The sequence below is a fragment of the Nothoprocta perdicaria genome, unplaced genomic scaffold (genome assembly GCF_003342845.1).
Source record: "Nothoprocta perdicaria isolate Ctin4 unplaced genomic scaffold, notPer1 scaffold_240, whole genome shotgun sequence".
NCBI lineage: Eukaryota > Metazoa > Chordata > Aves > Tinamiformes > Tinamidae > Nothoprocta > Nothoprocta perdicaria.
In genome coordinates, this window is record NW_020455467.1 from 403,056 (window position 1) to 424,209 (window position 21,154).

The 21,154-nt window shown below is 43.7% G+C and overlaps 1 protein-coding gene across 1 annotated transcript in view; it reads right to left on the reverse strand.

The window, feature by feature from the left end:
- The window catches only part of SRGAP1 (SLIT-ROBO Rho GTPase activating protein 1), a 126,172-nt gene that overhangs the window by 20,221 nt on the left and 84,797 nt on the right, over positions 1–21,154 (reverse strand). The window contains exons 7-15 of the mRNA XM_026039796.1: positions 19,935–20,156; positions 19,094–19,195; positions 16,188–16,385; positions 15,984–16,068; positions 11,338–11,365; positions 8,863–8,896; positions 6,097–6,157; positions 5,885–5,962; positions 4,196–4,330 (exon numbers count right to left, since the gene is read on the reverse strand). Coding sequence (XP_025895581.1) covers positions 4,196–4,330; positions 5,885–5,962; positions 6,097–6,157; positions 8,863–8,896; positions 11,338–11,365; positions 15,984–16,068; positions 16,188–16,385; positions 19,094–19,195; positions 19,935–20,156 — 943 coding nt within the window. The remainder of the gene's footprint in view (positions 1–4,195; positions 4,331–5,884; positions 5,963–6,096; positions 6,158–8,862; positions 8,897–11,337; positions 11,366–15,983; positions 16,069–16,187; positions 16,386–19,093; positions 19,196–19,934; positions 20,157–21,154) is intronic.

Here is a 21,154-nt window from a genome sequence, read left to right on the forward strand (position 1 = left end):
GCCGGGATGTTGGAGCTCCCACTCCCTGTGGTGCCGGGATGTAGGAGCTCCCACTCCCTGTGGTGCAGGGATGTAGGAGCTCCCACTCCCTGTGGTGCCGGGATGTAGGAGCTCCCACTCCCCACAGTGCAGGGATGTAGGAGCTCCCACTCCCTGTGGTGCAGGGATGTAGGAGCCCCCACGGCGAGCGGGGCGCGCGTGTGGGGAGGCTGAAGCGCGGGCAGCCCCGGGCACACGGCTCTGCCCCCCTCCTGTCGCCAACGTCTCGCTGGGTTTGGGGCAGCCTGTTGTTACAGCCATAGGGCAGGAAGGAGGCAGAGCACAACTCTCCTGCATTCCCCTTGTTTCACCCTCTGGGCTGTTATGGGCTGCTGTCAGCAACCGGAGGCACCCTTTTTGCTGAGGACACCGCATCGTGGCTGGGTCATGCACAGAAACCCATAAAGAGAAGGAGTTTTCCCATGTTGTCCTACCTTGCATGCCTCCTCTGGAACCGTCACAATGTGATTCCCATTTTATCCAAAACATTTGATAAACCCAAACAGAATAACAATGTTCTCATGAGGCTAACACAAATTATCCTGATAGTCACAGTCTTTTTGCACTGTTTCCAATGTATTTGCAAAGGGGAGAGCATTAAATCACAATGCTCTATTTCATCTGAAAATATATGCATAAATGCAAAGGAATTCCTCAATGCAGCCACTGAGGAAAGGTTCATTTTACAGCAGCAGCCTCAATTATGCTTGACATCCATAGCTAAGTACTTCTGTTTCAAGGGCTTTTTTCACCAGCACCATTACATTCACATATAAAATGTGTGACATTCTGCCCCTTTTACAGCTTTACATGAACATTAACTTTAGGAATTTGGTTTTCCTGTTCTGCCCTTTATAACAATTTCTGCCAGCATTAACATAAATGTACTGACAAATTTGGTGCAACAAGCTGAAAAGGTTTGTTCCTTACTGTTTTATCAGAAAACTAATGCAACAAGAATTGGACTATTCACAGCCGCATAATTGCAACCACTAAAGTTTTCTGGTCTTTGCATACTCCGCTGTGACATAAAGAATTTACAGTGACTTCTATTCTCACGGAGGAAAAGTAGCCTGTCCCTGCTCCCATTAATATGGAGGACCATCTGAAGGAACTCTTTAGTTAGCGGGGTCCCATGAGCACAGAGACCAATGCAGCTGTAACAGGCTCCAAGACAAGGCTCTTGCCTAGACTGTCTTCCTGGACGTGCAGATGTGGATGCAGGATGTGCAGAGTGACAAGGCCAAAGGATGGCGATGGACCCTTGCCTTTTAATGGTACCCGATACAGACTCCCAGGATGGCTGAGGTTGGAAGGGACCTCTAGAGACCATCTAGTCCAACCCCCTGCTCCAGCAGGGACACCCAGAGCACGGGGCACAGGGCGGCATCCAGGTGGGTTTGGAAGACCCATCATTGAATACACCGGTTCCATTTAGATTGACCTGTGCCAGGTCCTGTATCCTGCAATCTTGTTAACTTTTCCTTCTGGAAGAAGCATCTTCCTGCCTGGAAGCAGTGGCCAGTTCAGTGGAGCACATGAGGAGGCACCCGGCTGCTGCCCTGGGGCTGGCTGCAGGCGTGGGGTCCAGGAGCTGCCTCCTTCTCGTGTTGCACCATGTTCAAAACTCCCCCTTGACCACAGAAAATGAAACCAGGCCACTATGTCCCAAGAGAAAATCCCTTTTGTCCTGATAAAACCCAAACTTCTCTGGCCACTGAAGGAAGTATGGACAGGACTTTTCAGAGTGGCCCTATAGAGAGTGTTGTGGAAATCAAACCAGACCAGAGCTTCAAAGAAAGAAAAATCAGTTTAAAAAACATGATCAGACGGCAACAGGTCCTTTCCCCATAACTGCCCCATTCTAAAATGTATCTGGGAAAAGCAGAAACTTTGCTCAAGGCTATTGCTGATCACTTGTTCCAGTTCTGCTCGATGACGCTGTTACCAAAACAGTTGTCAATCCCCCTTACACAAGAAGTTATCTACAGCCTATCCTGAACTTGCAAAACCGTGACCTCTTCTAAGGAAACCACAACCCACCATAGAGAGCTGGTATTCATTGTCACTTTCCTTAAAAGTTCTTTATAATAAATGAACATTTGGGGTAACTGAACTGGACCCCTTGGACAGTCTGGCTCATGCTCCTGTGTACAAATGCTCAGTCAGTTGAACCTCTGCCTCTGCTCCAGATATTTTGTCTGTCTTAAGAGGCATCAATGGTCAAAGGAAACACTTGGAAATCATGCAGGTTCCTCTTCTTTACAAGGCTGTTTTGGGCAGATATTTTTCTGCCTCCTAAGGCCTCACATGTGCAGTCTCTGTAAGCCGAATACTCACTCTTGGCATTTCCCAATTCTATTTAAAGCCATTCAGCACAAGTGGAGGAATCTGCACTTAGGGGGCAATACTGCCTCCACATATAAGACTACCAGTCCTGTTTTGCTTAATAGTTAGTCAAAATAATAATCCCACAAAGCGATCCCAAGGGCAGAATCTGACAGCAGAAATTTTGAAAAGGAAACCTGGCACACATATGTAATGATTAAAGTGATTAATCATTTTAACAGTTTATCCAAGGATGTGGTAGATTATCTGTCAGCCGAAGCTGTTAAATCAGTATTTTTTTTTTCCATTGGATGTGCTTTACCCATTCACAAGATAACTGCAGAGCAGTGCAGGAATGGTTAGGGAAGTCCTAGCATCCCCATCACGCAGAAGATCAAACTGAGCTAGAGCGGCCCCCTCTTCAGTTTCATTTTTCCCTGACTCCCAGACATCTGCTGGCCCGTGGCACAGCAGGTAACTGGGATGAATCCTGGCAGGGCTGCTGTGACGCTTCCTAAAGACACAGCGTCCCCTTGGGCACCATCCCAAGGGTGGGATGAGGCCACTGACCTGCGCTCTCGAGGTCCTCCTCAGCGCCACGGGGCCGGTAAGCAGCGACGGCCGCAGCGGAGCGCCACGGTCTGTCCTGCCAGACCCGTGCGGCTGCGTGTGGAGGGGCACTGGGAGGGCGCGCGATGGCCCCGTGGACACCCTGCACACATCCCCGTCTGCCCGGCCCCACGGCACATGTTGCACACATTCCCGTCTGCTCCATCCCCACAGGACACCCTGCCTGCATGCCCATCTCCTCCATTCCCCCGGGACACCCTGCCTGCATCCCTGTTTGCTAAAGCTGCCAGCCCAGGACACCTTGCACGCATCCCTGTCTGTGCTGGCCCCACGGGACACCCTGCCCACATCCCCATCTCCTCTGGCCCCCAAGCCAGCTCTCTGGAATGAGGCTGCCCTCATTCCCATCCCCGGAGCCCTGGTCCCCGGGGCCTGTGCAACGGCCTCTTGCTCCTCTTGGCTGAAGCCAGCAATCCCCGGAGAAAGGGCTCCAAGGAGGAAATTCTTCCACAGAGCCAGCAGCTCTGCCTTCTTCTGCTGGACCCGCAGGGAACAGTGAAGCTATTGATGGCTGGCTTGGCCTCTCCCCTCGGCACGCATCTGCAGGCACCTGGGCCCGGCGGGGGGATTTGTGCATTCCAGCCGTCCGCGGAGAGCTTCCGCAATTCCCCCAGCGCCCCGTGCCCAGCTGTGGGCAACGGAGCCGCCCGCTCTTGCTCCAGAGCATCCTGCCCGTGGCCGGAACGCAGGGCAGGCGCCTGCGCCCAGCGCTCTCCCAGCAGCTGGACCTGGGGGCTTAAGCTACAGCCCAGACCCACACAGAGTCCAAATTATTCACATTATTACTATTATTATTATTATTATTATTATTAGCTACTCTTTCACCAGCACTGGCTGCAAGCTGCATGGAAACCCCCGTGCAAAGTCACACACTCCGTTTGCACAGTCACGACTTCATCCCCTCCCGTCTGCCCCAGTGGGCCAAAAAAATAATAACAATGTGTATGAATTCAACCATCTCTTGTAGACCAGGAGATCTTCTTCCTGCTGTGCTAAACAAAGACTTGCACTGTACATTAATCCTACTGGAAAAAGGCAATGACCACAGCTGCAAGGATGACTAACAACTGACCCAGACTATTGCAGATGGCAAACAAATTGTCTCAGAAAAATCTGTGAAGTTAGCTCTTTTTCCAGGCAGCTACTGTATATGTGAAAATACAATTCTAAGGAGAAGGAAATAAGGATTTTTACTTACTGATACAAGAAATAAGATCATTAAATCTTTCCTTAGGAAAGACAGGATTTTCCAGCCCTCGGAAATAGAGCTTCAGTACTCCAGCAACTGAGTTAATGTCATGGTTACTTTGGTCATCTGCCAAAGGATTTTCACCTAAAAAAAAGTAAATAAAACAAGTAAAAGACACAAACAGGAGAATTCTTGCACGCAACGTTTGTATAAGGGAGTGACATTTGGGGGTTTTTGCTTGTGCTGTGTGGGAGGTGGCAATGCAAGCATTCGAGTAAGATAATAAACATTGATCCAGAAATCCCAGCCTGTGATTAAACTGAAATAGCAGCATGAGAAAAGCTTTCTTTAAACTACACAACCCAGTGATCTCTTAGGCCCTGAAGGTCCAACAATGCATTTCTGGACATGTCATCATGTGTCATTACTAAAATAAAGAACAAATGTTCTTAATTGAAGAGGCCTTCTCGGATTATTCTTTGGGTCCTTACATAAAGCAAATAGAATAAAATAACTCTTCAATCTGCAAATTTTTCTACATTCATTCTAAAAAAACCCGTACCATTCAGAAATACATTCAACAGTTTTGTGGCACAATGCAGGGAAACTGAAACCCTAAAGCCCATGACTGGACTATGTGTATTTTAGAGACTTGATCTTTATTTCGAAGCACTTCTTTGAAATGTAGGTACCTTTCAGAATCAGGCTACCCAGCAGAAGCAGTTAACCATCAAGCAGATGTAAAATGAAAACAAAAGAGAGTGTGGCTTCATTTAGCATGTAAAAAAAGCTGCCTCCTATATTCTGTCAAGGACTAGATCAGGTTTAACAAAATACATAGCTAGTATCGAGGAGGAAAACATTGAGTGTATTTTTTCATGCTATCAGTCACAAGTCTTATTGCTCCAAGGGTTTCCCATTAGCAGACGATCTGCAAAAGATCTGGAAATTAAAATACAGGTTCTAAAATCCAAAGAAGTGGACATAAAACTGAAAAACAATGTAATGGGTATTGTTTAAACGCAAGGAATCCTTGTGTTCCTAGAGGATTCCTGGATCGTGGCTGCGCTAGCAGAGCAATCCTAGGCTTGGTGTTGCCAGTTATTCAGGCTTCAAAAGCTATTTTTGCTTCCTGGTATCCTTCCCATGATTCCTCCTCTGGTGTGGAAGTTTCCTTCAGGAACGAAAGCAGTGGTTTCAAGGAATGAACATGGAAGTGGCTCTTTCACAACCTGTTAGGGCTCTGACCGTGATGTTGCTTTGGCAGAGGGACTCGCAAGCCAAGCGCTCCTATTCCACAAGCTCAAATAACAGCGGGCTCAAATTGCATTAAGTGGTCTCTTGAATGCCATTAAAAGGCTAATCTTTCCTTTTTGAAGATCTTCAAAGTACAATACAGACAAAAGTGTTCCTTGCAGTTTACCATGAACAATATAATGAAGTCTGCAGTTAATTCAGTGTCGTAAGGCCTTGGCTACAGCAAGGGTAGGATGTAACCTCCAGCTCCTGAGGCTTTGCAGGAGAAAAGCCTTTACCCATCATCATTAGACTTTCTTAGGAATATGATGGTGCAAAGTTTTAGATGCAGTACACAAAGTGCATGGCAATTCACTCAGAAAGCCAAGAAAGTAATTAGAATTTAACAGATTTTTTAAGTGTCACATATTAAGGTGCTTGAATATATGAAAATGCAATTACCTCTCTCAAATGAATTTTTAATATCGTTGACTTCCACCTGGGAACCAGACACTCTAAAAATTCCTTGATGCTGAAGACCTGAAGCAAAGATGGGAGAGAGTGGTGAGAAATGAATCTATTTTTCAGTTTGACAAAGCTGTAGCAGTAAATGCAAAAGACACCTGAAATAGCCAGGAGATTAAAGAAATGTCATAAAGTGCTTTAGAGCTCACCATATAAATTGATAAATCTGATACAGCTTTCCACAATGAGAGGAATGACTTGTCCTGAATCCTGGAAAGACAGAAGCAGAAACGTGTACTGCAAATGTGAAAGAGGAAACCTCCCTACCCGTGACTGAACGTGAAAATTAGTTTTCTTATCAGTCCAGATGGACATACAGTGCTGACAAAACGCCCCCACAACGCCACAAAATCATTTCTGACACAATTCTCTTCCCATTAGGGGGAGGGAGGGAAGGAAGAGGTGGAAAGAAAGGATTAATGTTCTTAATGAAAAGCACTGAATCAGGAAACCTGCAGCCTTCCTTCTCTGTCTCTGCCATTGTATCTGCCTAACACTGCATGTATGTGTAAGCTCAGGCACTCGGTTTAGACTTTGGAAGCAAAATGAGTAAAAGTGGTGAACTTCTCCTTCTGAAATTTAATGTTAATGGTAATAGTGCAACACGAAGATGATCTTTCTGCATTTATCTAACTTACCTTTCTTCTCCTGGTGGGGAAAGTCTTACATGCTAAGGGCCTAATTCATGGAGATGATGGGAGGAGAGGGGAAAAATGTGCTCACAAAAAACAATAATGCTTTAATACAAGAAATGCTTGTAGTGGTAGGGGGATGAGTTGATCATACACTGATTTTCAGTGAATGATTAGCCCTTCTTTTTAAACCATTTTTTTTTCCAAAAGAATTGTCACAGTCCTTTGGAAGTGTGTTGGGCACTTTAAGAAACAGTGTTTCACCCAGTGCACATTAATGACTCTCAGTCATCAAATATCTATTAAAGACACAAACCATATGATTAAAAATTATTTAGCAAAGTTAGTGCTTCTGCTGGAAAAACACTTTTTCATAAATAATAGGCACCTTGAAAATTCTTGTCTTGAAAGCTATAATTTTTCTTTCCAAAACAAATTTCAAATATGCAAGCACTCTGAAAACTAATTCATCCGTAAGTTTAATATAAAAACACTCTATACTACAAAACTATGAATTTTAAAAGAACCTTGTAACTCAAAACATGTTTTTTTTTAACTTATATACTAGTTCTTCCCTTTCATGCTGATTTACACTAATGGGAAGATCATGAATTAAGCCCAAGCAGGGAAGCCAACTATTTTATATGTTTGAAAAACTAACACGCTGAGGCACTGAAACAACACACTTCCTGAGACAACTTCACCCCTGACTTTCTGTGTACTCCTCGTTGCTTTAGCAGGGCTTACAAAAGACTCAAGTAACTATATTACTTGAACTGTGACTTGATTGTTTGTCATTTAAGTTTAAACCTAACAAAAATCACCTAGCCAGAGTCAAGAACATGTGGACCAAAAATTTCTATTTGGGCTGTGTCTTGATTCAGTATCAGTTGAATTAAAAAAAAAATAGGGAAAGAGGAGAAGGAATATGTCAACTTCTAAATTAGGAATATTGTCATCTTCATATACATTGAACCCTCTGACATCCCAAACCCACCGCCCAAAACATTAGAACATGTGCTCAACATGCACTCACATCTCCTGTTAGTGCACTGACTCATGCAAAGGCTGGAAAACCTCTGAAAAGAGAGTTTGCAGTAAGAAATTACCAAGAAGAAAATTGCTCTCTTGAACAGACGTTCAAAGCTATGCACTAACGTACAGTTATCCAAGACTCTTCTGTAATCTAAACCACCAGCTTTGGGTTTTGGATCTAATGACAGGGACCTAATCTGAAGGAACAATCTGTGTGGGTGAGATGTCCAGAACATGAACCCTGCTGCTGCTGCGAAGTTAATCTGATGTAATCAGTGAATGATCACTCATTTACTAATGAGTATTTTGATGCAAAAATGCAGTGCAAAGCCATGTGGTGCAATGCTGGAATTTACTCACTGTCATCTTTCATGCCTGTCAGAATGACTCATCCCTAGGAAGAAGGACAAGGTCTTTGGCCACGGAGGCTTTGCAGAGTTTTAATTAGGCAGGGCTCTCTCCACTTGCAATAAGCTCACCCCTCTCGTGCCAGGGAGAACTCTTTGCAAGGAGAGAGAACAGGATGAGGTAGCATTTCTTCCTGCATCATCATTTGTGCTTTTCTAAAAATGGGATTTTTGCTGTGGGAGTTTCTGTTTCTTTGCTTACTTTCATCTTTTAGCAGGAATTGCTTATGACACTCTCTCTTGCACCGAGGATGCAGCACCTGCATAACAGCAGTCGTTCTTCATGGAGTTTCACTGAGGCTGGCTGTAAGCTCCATTCAAAGGCAGCTAAACGGGTATGGGACCACAGAAGCCAGAACTTGGCTCTGCAAAATACTTGCTGCCAACAACGCTTCACAGCAGGAAAAAAAGATTCCATACAACATGCAAACCCCGTCAGAGAGCTTACAGCTAGAATCTCAGTCATTCAATTTGTAAAATTTGTGTATTGAGCTAGAATCTCAGTCACTTAATTTTTAAAATTTGTGTATTGATACGTACTTTCTGAAGATTTTTTTCTCCTTTAACATAGTATTCTGATCACAGGAACAGTAATTGACTGTGGTGAGCAGGTGCTTGTTAGAGAACAAGGATATATCCATCATTTAAGACGTCCATCACTCCACAGTCATGCTCTGGTTCAGTTTTGCCTGCTGTAGTCATACCCAATGACTATATGAGTCATATACTCATTCCTTAATGCAAACTTCTCCTTTCAGCTCAGTGAAAGAACTGATGTTGAGCCAGGGGTGAATGCAGCGCGACGGCGAGGCGGGACGGGTCTCTTTCCACCAAACTATACCTGATGTCTTGTGTGAGAGTTCCTTCGGCCCCGGCTAGAAGCATTATTAGGAACAAAAGTAGGAAAAAGAAGAAGATAGTAAATACAGAAAAGGTATAAGAACCAGAATAGTGGTGATCACAATTTCACACAATATAATAAATTCCTCAAGTCACAGGAAATCTAGAGCTGGATATCAAACCTGCTTCTGCACAGGCTTTGAATGCTGAACCTAACTAAAATGTCAAGCTTAAACAGGAAGTTTACTAAGCTGTGGGATGCACCACTACTTCCTATATTCTAAATGATGCTGCGGTCCCCAAACCCAGGTTGCCAAAGTTCTCTCTACTTGATTAACAAAATTGCAGTGAGTCTCGTGTGAGGAACAAAACCTCGGCTTTCCCTCTGACTTCAGGAAGTATTATATGGATCAACCAGGAAAGGAAAGAGCCCCAGGACAGACTTAAACATAATGATCTGCCTCAGCTCACGTGAGGTCTTGACCATTATAGTAAGAAGCGTCGAGATCAGCCACTCGGGTGGCTGGTGCCAGTACCTTAACGAATGTTTCCAAGTCACCATTAAACAACTTAGCACTATACTGGGACCGGGGTCTGGGCTTCCTGTGTTTCTGGGGCTTAGGGGGAAGATTTGGAGGCCTAAGGGAAGGGAATATCATTACTGAGCAAGGCAGAATTAAGTCACACAATAAAATGAAACGTCTGTAAGCTCATGGCAAAACAACAGGACATTGTAAAGGGAGAAATAACGACAGTACTTCGCAAGCAAAGGCACTGCATCAAATTCAAGTGTAACAGTGACTACAGAACTCTTCCATTAAAAGTACAATCCTTATGGATAACTATGACATTCCCGATGAATCCCTGGTACATTGTTTTATCATATACAGATTTTGCAAATGTCACACAACTGGAATGGCCTCTTGCTGTTGCTGTCATGCCCGCTGCAGCAGAGCACAGGGCTTTCTGAGCACCTTCCACCAAGCAGGACGGTTGCTTCATGCTGGAGAAGCTCAAACGCAAAGTAAAGCTGCTCAGCACGCGCTGCCTTGAACAAACCGTCCGCATTCGCAGCTAGAGCCACTAAGGTTAAAGAGCTCCAGCCTTCCACATCCGGCCATCAACATCTTTACACATGAAAATAAACACTTTGCACATTAGCAAAAAGAATTTGTTAAAAGTCATGAATGTAAAACAAACAGACAAAAGCAGCACAAGCCCAAAAAAGAAAAAATACACCCAGAACTTTGGTCTGCAAGATGTTTACCTAGTATGTTACATGCCACACATGTGACAAGTATAACTGAAAGTGATCACAGACCACAAATATTCTTCTCCAAGTTGTGATTTCTTTTGTGAATAGTGTGGCATTCTGCATGCCAACAGCTTCCCTAATTCTCCTGCATCAACAGTCCAATGTTTCTGTGGCTCTTCCAGGAATCAGCAAAAAATTCAGTGTTTTTGGAGGATGGGGTAAGGAACAATACTTTGAAAACATTATAGTGGTGGGAATCTGGCCTGTCACTGTAATACCTACAGCTTTAAAGAAACCCCTTCCCTTCGGTATTTTAACTTTGGCTTTGAAGAACATTTGTGTTTGCGTGTCTCGCCACGAGGAACCCAAGCTGAGCCTTGGGGCAACAGGCAGCGCCCAGCAGGGCGCTGAGGAGCAGACTGGCGCCTCAGGCTGCGCCGGCTCCTTCGGGGCTTCTCTCCAGAACTTCAGTGACCAGCTGCGAGAAGACAGATGTTCAGATGGCCCCAAGCTGTTCCCTCACTTCACCAGTGTAAAACACTACCCCATTTTCCTCCAACTGCTTGCAGAGCAGGGAATTCAGGATGCTGTGAACCTGATGTGTCACCTGCTGCGGGGTCAAAAAGAACTTTTTCTCGTTAGGTGCAGGCTTGGCGACCCCCATAGGTACCTGGTAGCATCTAGGGGCAGTGTTGCACATTAACTATGTCAGCAATATGGACGAATGCTGTGATTTGTCACCACTTCTCAGTTGGAATTGTGTAAGGAAAGAGGGTGACAAAGTCCAGTGGACAGAGTTAAAATGGACTACGGGCCTACGGAAGGAAGGGAGCTCTTAAAGCTTTGCAGAGATGTTCCCAGGATATGGGGACCAGGTAGAAAAGACAGTGTGAAACCAAGTAATCTAGAACACAGAGCAAACTTCTTGTCTGTGAAGGCAACGTTATTATTTTATTTTTAACTCAGAGTTGATGGATGGGGCAGGGAAGCCCAAAGGAGAAAGAGTATGTGCTGCACTAAGCAGTGCGAAACAACGCTCCCTCCCTGTGAATACACAGTCCTGTTTAAATAGCAAATATGTTGACATCGGTGAAGGCAGGTTATTTGTTGTTAACTTATCAAAAATATATATTCATAAGAATTTGTTCTAAAATTTTCAGCTCCTCAAATTTTATTACATGCATAGCAAAGTCTAAAGGAAGTCAAATAAAAAGGTCTTACCTTGTTGTCATGTATTCAGCTCTGTGACCTAGAAAGAGTTCAATGAAAAGGAAACAATCATGTGTAGAATTTGGAGCTAAATACCTTTTTAAAATTCAAATTATGCTTGCAAATTTACATTTAACCCCAGCTTTGGGGTACTAGCAAAAAGAAACAATGACACAACAAACAGGGCTGAGCAATGACCCACCCTCTCTACGGTCACATTTAAAACACAACCTGTGCATGAAGTGACTTCCCAGAAACCTGTCCATAAGCTGAAGGGCCGCTTGGTCCTGTGAGCAATCTGAAGCTGAGCTCCAAAGGGCGCCCATTGCTTATGCTCATGTCCTTTAATGGCCAAGCCAGTATGGGAACAGAGAGGTGCCAAGACAAGATTGCATCTCCCCTTGTGCCTAAACCTGTTCAGTGCCAAAAACGGAGAGCTCTGGGCACCAATGGCTTGCTAACAAAAGACTCCCTCCTCTCTCTCGGTTCCATTTAATAACATATAAAAAAATGACAAGGCTATCATTTGGAAGCAATGTAGCACAGACTTAAGAGGAGTGGCAACTGCAAAGAATTGTAGAGAAGCGAATGTTGTCCTCCGAAAAGGTTCCTGGTAACCTTTGCGAGCCAGTGAGTCAGGCATGTGCACTATGGAAACACATAATAATCAAAAGCAAAATAATGAAACAGCAGGAAGGTCATGATATGATACCAGTCTAGTATCCCCAAGGGGAAATCACGCTCTATTAATTTATTAGAATTCTTGGAACTTGCCATTAAAACAGTAAGATAAAGGCGAATCAGTTGGATTAATTTAGGTAGATTTTGAAAGACTCCTGACAAATTTATTCACATGGGGCTACTAAAGTAACTAAACAGGCATGGATTGAGTGGCAAAATATTACCGTTGATCAAAAACAAGACGAAAGGGAAACTAAGTGGAATTAATCCATCAGTTTTCATCATGCTAGAGATAACAGTCATACACTCGAGCCTTCCCATTATGCGCTCCTATATAAAGCATTTACTAATGTCTTAGAGAGATCACAGCAGCAAGGGAGGCAGAAAATTGTGCAGATGACTAAAATACACTTGTATCGAGTCCTGACAAAACTGTGAAGCACTTTACAGGAGTTTAATCAAATTAGGAAACAAGACAAAAAACAGCAAATGAAATTCAGTATTGGCAAGCTGAAATAATAATTATTGGGGAAGAAACAAGCACTTTATGCAGCTAACAGAACTACAGATAACAATACTGACTCGGAAGGACACCCTGAGCATCATTTGGGCTAGGTCTGAGTAGAGCATGATACTTCAAAGCTGAGGCAAAAAAATGCATAGCAGACATCCCATTGCAAGAAGAGTGCAAACCAAAGTGGTTTGCAAAACACAACCTGGTTACGTGGCAATATCCAGTTGCACCTGAAATACTGCACTGTACTGAAAACCCTCCACTGAAAATGTATCTTGCAGTATCAGAAGGGTGTGGAGCTGCAAATAGTGAAACAAGGAACAAGGTTTGGGAAGAAAATCTGGCATTAGTAAGACCTACAAAGAGTGCTGAAATGTATTGTAGAGAGGTGAAAAGAGGGAACAAAACAAGAGTGTGTAATGTGCATGACCTGGAGAGGCTAAGTCAGCAACTTCCTTCTCCCTACTCAAAAAAAGAAAAAAAAAAAGGGGGGGGAAATTCACTGAGATTAAGAATCTCAATAATGAATGCTGGGAAAGCATAGAAACAATGTTAAGAATTCCAGGTTTGGGATTTAACTATGCCTCTGATATATAGCAGAGCAGGGCAAAACTCACCTGGAAAACCAACAATTTATTTGACAACTTTCTCTTAGCTTTCTTACCTTTCCTCTTGCCTCCTTGTAACACAGGAGCTTTGGGTTTGAATTCAAATGGCAATCACTGTATGTCCTATGTTTAGCATCACTATCCTTTGAGTATTTCTCATTTAGCTTTCCCGAACTGCAGATGCATATGCAGCATACAGCATTTAATCCATCTGCCTCTGTCCATGAACAGAAGTGGACTGCAGTACACAGGTGATCAAGTGGAGCAGGATCCAAATGCCACCCATATTTTGGGAATCACACTGAAAACCGGATTTATGCCACCTACATCCTTACACCAGACTTGTTTGAGATCCATTCAAGTTGCACCCATAGAATTCTTTGGAGAACAATCCTGACTGCCAAGTATCCAACATACTTCACCAAAATGCTGTTCACTGCTTGCTAAGGCTGTCTTCTGGAAGATGGCTCTGCCTGCACTTTCTTACCCCTTCCCTGCTGCTTCCGAGAACCTCAACTGGGCACTTCTGAAGAGGGAGGCCGTCTCGATCCACCCTCTCACTTCCCTTGGATCCCCAATTACCGCACAGCCGCTTCCCGCTGCCGGGGACAGGGGCCCAGGGAGGGCCTTGCTCCTATTGAAGTCATGAGGAACGACTGCGTAACCCTTAACCTCGCGCCCCACGGCTTGGGCTTACATCATCCTGTCATGATCTGCACAGCAAGGAGCGAGATGATGAGATAAAAGCAAGGGAGGGTGCCAGAGAAAAACCTCACTGTTCAGCCACCCCTTCCTTGCCTTTCTCTTCTCTCCGTTCTCCCGCTATGTTATTTAATACAATACCCTGTGTGATTTGATGTGTTGTTGTCTTGCTGACATGAAAGGCGCCAGAAACGGCAGTTTGGGGGAGCTGGGGTTAAGATCATTTCCTATAAATTCATTTCTATATCAGCTACAGCAATAATGTTCCTAATTCCACTTCAACAATACTCTTTCAGCCATCTCCATCCAAGGCATGCACAGAACCCAGGCCTTCCTTCTAAGATTCTGCACTGTAATGCACCACACGCTTCCTCAATAAAATGGGGCACTGGAACTTCTTAATCTGCAAGAATGACGGTTTTTGCTTCTGATCACCACCCTGAAACTGTATGCAGAGATTTGGGGCATTATTTCTATGTGCCATGGTGTGATGACACACCAACCACGTGCCAAAACTAAGGGCAAAATAGATCAAGGGCTCAGGGTCAAAGGAAGGTCTTCAAGCAGAATGGTCCAAACCTGCCTGAGCTCAATAACCCAGAATAACCCAGACTCTGATGGCAATTTATCACTTCGGTCATCCTGCTGAGGAGTTTCTCTTTGATTTTCCTTTGATACACTTCTCCTTTTGTTTCTTTCCAATATGCACTAGGCAAAGGATTCTGTTGCTTTTTTTTATTTTTCCCTTTGCTCCATGAAAACGTATTTTACTGAGCTTCCAAATAACAAACATTTACTTTATTTTTCCAAATACATTTTCTCTAAATATTTGGAGGAAAAATGTCCTCAGTTTTGACTAACACAACTGCATGTTGCTTTGCAGGAATAAACTGCTCAACACACACATTTAAAAAAGAAACCTATTATATGAAAACTTCCACCAAAAAGCAGATAATGCAGTAAGCTGCTTAAAAGCAGTTACCAACTTCTAGAGTCCAGCCCTTCAGTAAAACACAGCTTATTTCTCATCCCCCAACTGCAGTCACTGTCTGAACTAGGGCTTTGGATCACAGTCACATAAGTGTTAATGGCTGTTTAGCCACCTCCACAACTGGATTTGTGTCTTTTGTATTGAAAGTAAGGAAAGATTTGATTAACACCAGGTTTTTGGCACTAAAAGGAAAATAAATTGCCATATCCTATTGCTCTTTAGAGAACGTCTGCTTTCTTTAATCAGAACTATGAATTACATGCAGTCCTTAATCTTCAGGAGGGGATTTTTTACTCTATTGTGTAATTCACTTCCTCTCCAGACTATAACATGCTGTGTGGCTAGTGCTCAAGGCAAGTATGAATCTGCTTTTCCTCTGGGTCCATGAGGAAGTGAAGATCAGTAAGAGACTGGCTGGAACTGCACATAGGGGCTGACTCACTAGTGTTGCCATTCAGCTTCAGTTCATTGGATCACGGGCATCCGCTAAGTCAATTTATACTTAAAAATGCATTACTAAAAATCAGGGAGAGCAACTAGGACAATGGATGAGGTAAAAAAAGTTTCCTGTGAAATAGTGATAATCAAGCTCCTACTCATTCTGTAAGTAAATACTTTGCAGAATCCCAGCATTGGTGAGGTTAGGTTTTCACCTTTTATCTCTCATAACTACTCCTCTGAGGAGCTAGGCTGCAAGAAGGCCATTCACATCTGCACGTCAGGAAAGCTGCAGCAGCAAATCCAGGGCAAGAGATTGGTCCTGGATAATCTACCATGTTAAAATAATCACTTTCTTCACCTCTTAAAAAAAGACCTAAAGACAACAGGGATCACCGGGAAGAGCAAAGCATTTGGCACAGCACTGTAATCAGCCTACACAGGCTATGTCAGCTTTCATTTCAGAACTGAGATTTTTCACTCAATAGCTCCATTTCCAGATAAAGTCACTTGTCTAAATGTTTGCACAGTGGATATGAATATCTGTGGAGGAAATAAAACCAACTCGTAGCACACAGTCTTACCATTGCACCGAAACTATGACTGGTAAAAACAAACAGCCCTCTGCTTACTGGACAAGTAAGCTTTAATCTTCTCCTCCAAATCTCCGAGATATTCACTATATGGCTTCAAATGACTTTTCACTTTACTGTGAGATATTTACCTTCTCCGAGCGTCCTCTGCAGCAAGTCGTGCTTTGCTTGAAGCTTTGTGATGAGATTACTGCCTTCCAGATATTCTCTGAATTTCTGCAGAGATGAAGACCAAGCTATTACTACGTACGTGACCTAAATTCCAGGAACTTCTGCATAACATTCACTTCAGGTGTCTGGCCTGTGCCTCATGGATGAGGAAGCAACCAACATACCATGAAATAGAACTGCTCCGTTTCCTGCTGGTTAGCTCTTCTCTTGGCAATGCTGGGCTTACTCAGGTACGTCTCCGAGACCGTCGACTTCACGGACTCGGTGGAGCGGCTGTGCTGGAAACACTCGGACACATCGTAGTCCTCGATGGTGACCATGTCTTGTATTGTCTGCAAAGTGGCCTCCGTGGTTTTTTTAACCTGGTGTCAAAAAGCACAGTTTATCAAATGGGAAGATAAGTAGATACTAGAACAGCTTAGAACAGAAGCTCCCTACTCAAATGAATCCTCTGGCACACTCTTCTACTCTGATGCATTAATTTGAAAAACGGGGTCCACTAGATCAGATCTCTCTATATATTAATGAAGAATAACATCAGTAGATATTATGTTTAGTTCTCTGCTTTACTGTGGTGCAGCTCACAAACATGGATGTGCTCTTGTGTTGCCTGTATGGCAGTCTCAGGCACTTGCTTCTTGAAATTAGAATGGTTATGGTCCCTGTGACTTGGGACAACAGGCAGAGCAGATACGCTGCTCTGAATGGTCAAATCTCCAGATGTGGCTATGGCTGAACAGAGGCACCTCTGAGGATGTGGCTGTCCATTCTTCCATGGGAAACATCCATGTGAGTAGAGGTGTTCAGAGAGCAGAAGTGCAGCTGGAGGACAGGGCTGCGGAACGAGCAGGTGACACCCCTTCCTATGAGCTGCAGAGCGTGGACACTCGCAGTGGAAACCAGGGCATGGAGGCAGTGTCTCCACAGGGGAGCAGAAGTAACTGTCAAGATCCATGAGGATGGGATTTACCTCCAAGCTCTGCTGGAAGGGTCTCTAGCAGAGAGACTCTCAGAATTACATGCACTTCCACACACACCTCCAGCGTGGGAAAGCTTCCTTCTCAGGCCTGTCAGCATTTCCCCTCCATGCCCTTGTGCTCACATGTCAGAAACTCTTTTGTCTTTGCCATCTTCCATCTCCTAGAGCTCTTTTCTGAATTTAGACAGTTTTAGAAAGACTAGTGTACAGGTCTAATGGACATTAGCATTTGGAGCTGGGCATTCATGATATAAAACAGAACGAGAAAAATTCTAATCTAAAAAAGTACGCCAAAGAAACAAGGAAATCACATGTATATTTTAACAGAGGAATGGGTTCTCATTTAAATGGAGAACCTTTTACACTACCTTAAAATGGATAAAAGTGCAATTTGTGCCCACTATACAGCCTGCCTTTGCTGCTAGAGTAGAGGACAGGGAACAGTGTAGCTTTTCTGTTCTTTATAAAGAAAAAGCACTTTATTTTACTAGGTGAGTAATTCCCATGACAGGCTTTCACTACTACCGTTTATAAATAGCTCTAGCTGAAAGCACAGCAGATTTTGACTCAGCTACCACAAAAGATGGTCTGAATTCCTTTGCCCTTCAGAAGTAGCAATTTGGGGATGGAGTAGAGGGTAGGCCCAGAAGACAATAACTCTGTGGCTTTTGTATCACAAAACTTCAAAATATATTGCCTAGCAAGCGTTCACTGTAATTTCTGTCAAATACAGAATTCTGTATGGTGAGCATACGGACAGGTAAATGATGGACTTCCTAAATGTCTATATTCAGGTGAGGATCTACCTTCCCCTAAAAAGAGACTATGGAAATTCAGTGCTTTGGGTAAGTAAAGCACTCGCACAGACACTCACACACTACCTGTGGGTAGTTGGCTACATCAGGGTTTTTGTGGAGGTCTCTGTACGTAGTGCAAGAACCAACTGAACAACTTGCCAGACTTCCAGAAACTTGGACCCCAGTGACACCTGATGTCATTTGCTCTTTCTTTAGTATCGCAGGAAATTCTCCACATTCAATACATTTGACCATTTGTAGCAAGCTGGGGCAGCAGTAATTTTGTCCTGCTACGTGCACATATATCTGATGCAGATTTAATCTTCTAACAGAGACATGAATACATAAAAAAGGTATTTGCAGAATCTAAGGCTTTCCATATTTATCAGGTCCACGAAGGTGGGTGCAAAGGAAGCTCTATACAGCCAGTGACCTTCACAGTTAAGTTCTAAGCTAGCATAAGTGGGTTTCAAGCAGTACATTTTGCTGATGGACAAGTGAATGAATGAAGGAAAAAATCATCGTTTCAAGTCTTCCCCACTCAATTGTTTCCTAAAACTGGACTGAGCAGCTATGAGGACAATACAGTAATTTCAACAATCTGAAAGAGAATTCGTACTTGATTGTATGCAACCAAACATTACTTGGTTTTACAAAGTACATATCATCTAGAACATAAGAGCTTCCTTTAAAATTCAACTTATTACACAACTCATGTGGATTAAATGAATACAAGTGTTAGCTAAAAAAGACTAAGGTTTGCTCTCTGAGTTGAAATATATTTACACAACTGGTTTGTTTTCCCAGAATTGAATTGATAAATAAAAGTTTGAACACAGAGTGAAAAAAAAAGGCAGACGGAGTATAAAAGCATGCAAATATACTTATGTTTTCACCACTTGAAAATGAAAGATCTCAAATCTTTCCTGAAAGAACAAAGGCCATGTGAAACCAACATATGTTGGTGTTTTGTTCTGCTTCTATTCTATACATGACTTGGGCAAACAAAGCCACACTTACTGCATGCCAAATCCTGCCCTGATTTACATCCCCTGAAATGTCTCCACCTATCAGGAAAGGCAAGGGTGTATAAAGAGCTTTTTCTTTTATGCTTCCAACTTAGCAAATTTGCCAGGATTTGAGTTGCAAAATTAAAATAGCTCACACAGATTGAAGCCATTTCACTGTACTTTGTATCTTCTGACCAGGCAGAGAACCCTGCAGCACCCTGCAGTGCCCGATGCACAGCTGAAAACGGTGCCCAAGGCACAGCTGGAGCAGACACGGGTCTTACCTCCTCGTTTTCAATTTTGAGCGTAGCCAGTCGTGACTGCAGCTGCTGATACCTAAGCATGAGCTCTGCTTGCACAGCTTGCTGGGCAGTGACCTGACAAACCTAACAAAGAATCGAAAAGAGGTGTAAGATGCAAAGAAAGAAAAATCCACCATCTTGGGTTGCTCTTTGTAAAACTAGGTGAGTTCCCACCAAAGCTATTAAAATGTAACAGAGCAGACAATGAAATATGTCTATATACACTCAAAGCACTTAAATGTTACAAGACAGGGAACTACACACCACATCCTGTGGCTACAGAGCACAGCCTTGTTGTACGGCTGCTTTGTAATGAAAACTCTGTAGTTACCTTTAATAAAAGTATACCCAAGTGATTCTGTGTGCTGTTTTGTACAGGCCCTTGGCACAGCAGAGGACGACGATAACGTGGGGGAGGAAGAAGGGGAGAAGGCTGCATCTCAGTGAGCACCATTTGGAGCAGCTTGCAGCTGCTCTCCAATCGCTCCCACAAGCTCTGCTGGGGCTGTGGCAGGTAGCGAAGATGTCAAGTCACTACCTACACTAGTACTGGGCTGGCCATGGGTTATGGGGCAAAAGAGAAGGGTGTGAAACATTGCTGAAATTCTCGAGCAGCTCAGTATGGAGACTGGCTGCCAGTTTTGCAAAACCTTGTTGCTGATCTGTTTGTTTTTGGGTAGCTTTTACCAAACTCCTTATAAAAGGGGATAACATCTATATAATGCTGAAAATAAATGGAATTTCAGGCCAAGGAAAGCTCCTTTGTGTATAGACACAGAAACAGTCACCATGGGGTTCCCTGCATTTGTCACTAACTACAGACCTCATCACCCATATGAGACTGGAACTCGAATTTCATGGGTGGGCAGAAGGCAGTGGGGTACATCTCCATGAACCTCTGCTTGTCACTTCGTGGCTCCAAGCTGTCAACTGCATTTTCAATGATGTCAAGGCCCTCATGCCTGGAGGTTTCAAGGTTATACTCTGCAGAGAGGTAGGTCCTCAGCGCTCTGTTCAGACTCGCGTGGTACCCGAGATCACAACACTAATAACACAACAAAAGAAGAAAAAAGTAAACTAAAAGGTGGGAACTCCAAACTAACACCCCAAACCACAAGTTATCATTATAACTTTCTGTCCACACTTTTTTAATCTTCAAAATATTTTACAAAATACTTTGTAAATCAAAATGCAATATTGGCATCAAGACGTAAGTATCTTAGTATCCTCAGTCTGTCGACAAAAGGAGAAGTGCAGATCCAGGGACAGATCCAAGGTTAGAAGACAGATGAGGTGTACAGGTACGGAAAGGCATATACATTTATATGTAAGATACAGATGTGCAGCTGCCACATTTGCACAAGAAGGTCTGGGGCTCCACAGAGAAGCAGTCTTTTCAGTACTACTGTCATAGCTAAGCCTCAGATCATGTCTGAGGAGCCAGTCTGAGAGATCATTGCCCTCTAAGTCAGGGGTAGCACCAAGCTGAAAACATTCCTGCCTTAACCCAAACAAAAAACCAACAAAAGACTTGCCTCTCTTGTTAGGGACCCTAATGAGATGCTTTTTGATTTAATGAGAATTGCTTAACATCCTTCCCCTGACAGCACAATGTATTTGCTGTATACACCTTATTCCCCTTGCTCTGACAGAGCCAGCAATGTACATCATGTTACGAAATGCAGGAAGTCATAATTTATGATTTTTTTTTCCTAGGGGTGAGAATAACACTGAAATGTATGTGAAATCTAATTGAAATCTAATGGGTAAAATGTAAAGTTGAGCGTGTTCTTGAATTTTAAACACCCCTTGGCCTGCATTATTCATGAGCTGTTAATATTTTAGAGGAACAGCTGTAGATACCCTCCAAATGGCATACTGGGAGCGCACCCAGGGATTGTTTGCCTGATCCCCCCACATGATGCAGCCAAGGGCATCCTCGGGGCTGCTCGGGGGGCTTCCCTGCCCAGAGGCAGGACGAGCGCCGGCCTCCTGCTCTGCTAGCAGCTGCACACAAAACATCCCACTCTCAACGGGGCTTTT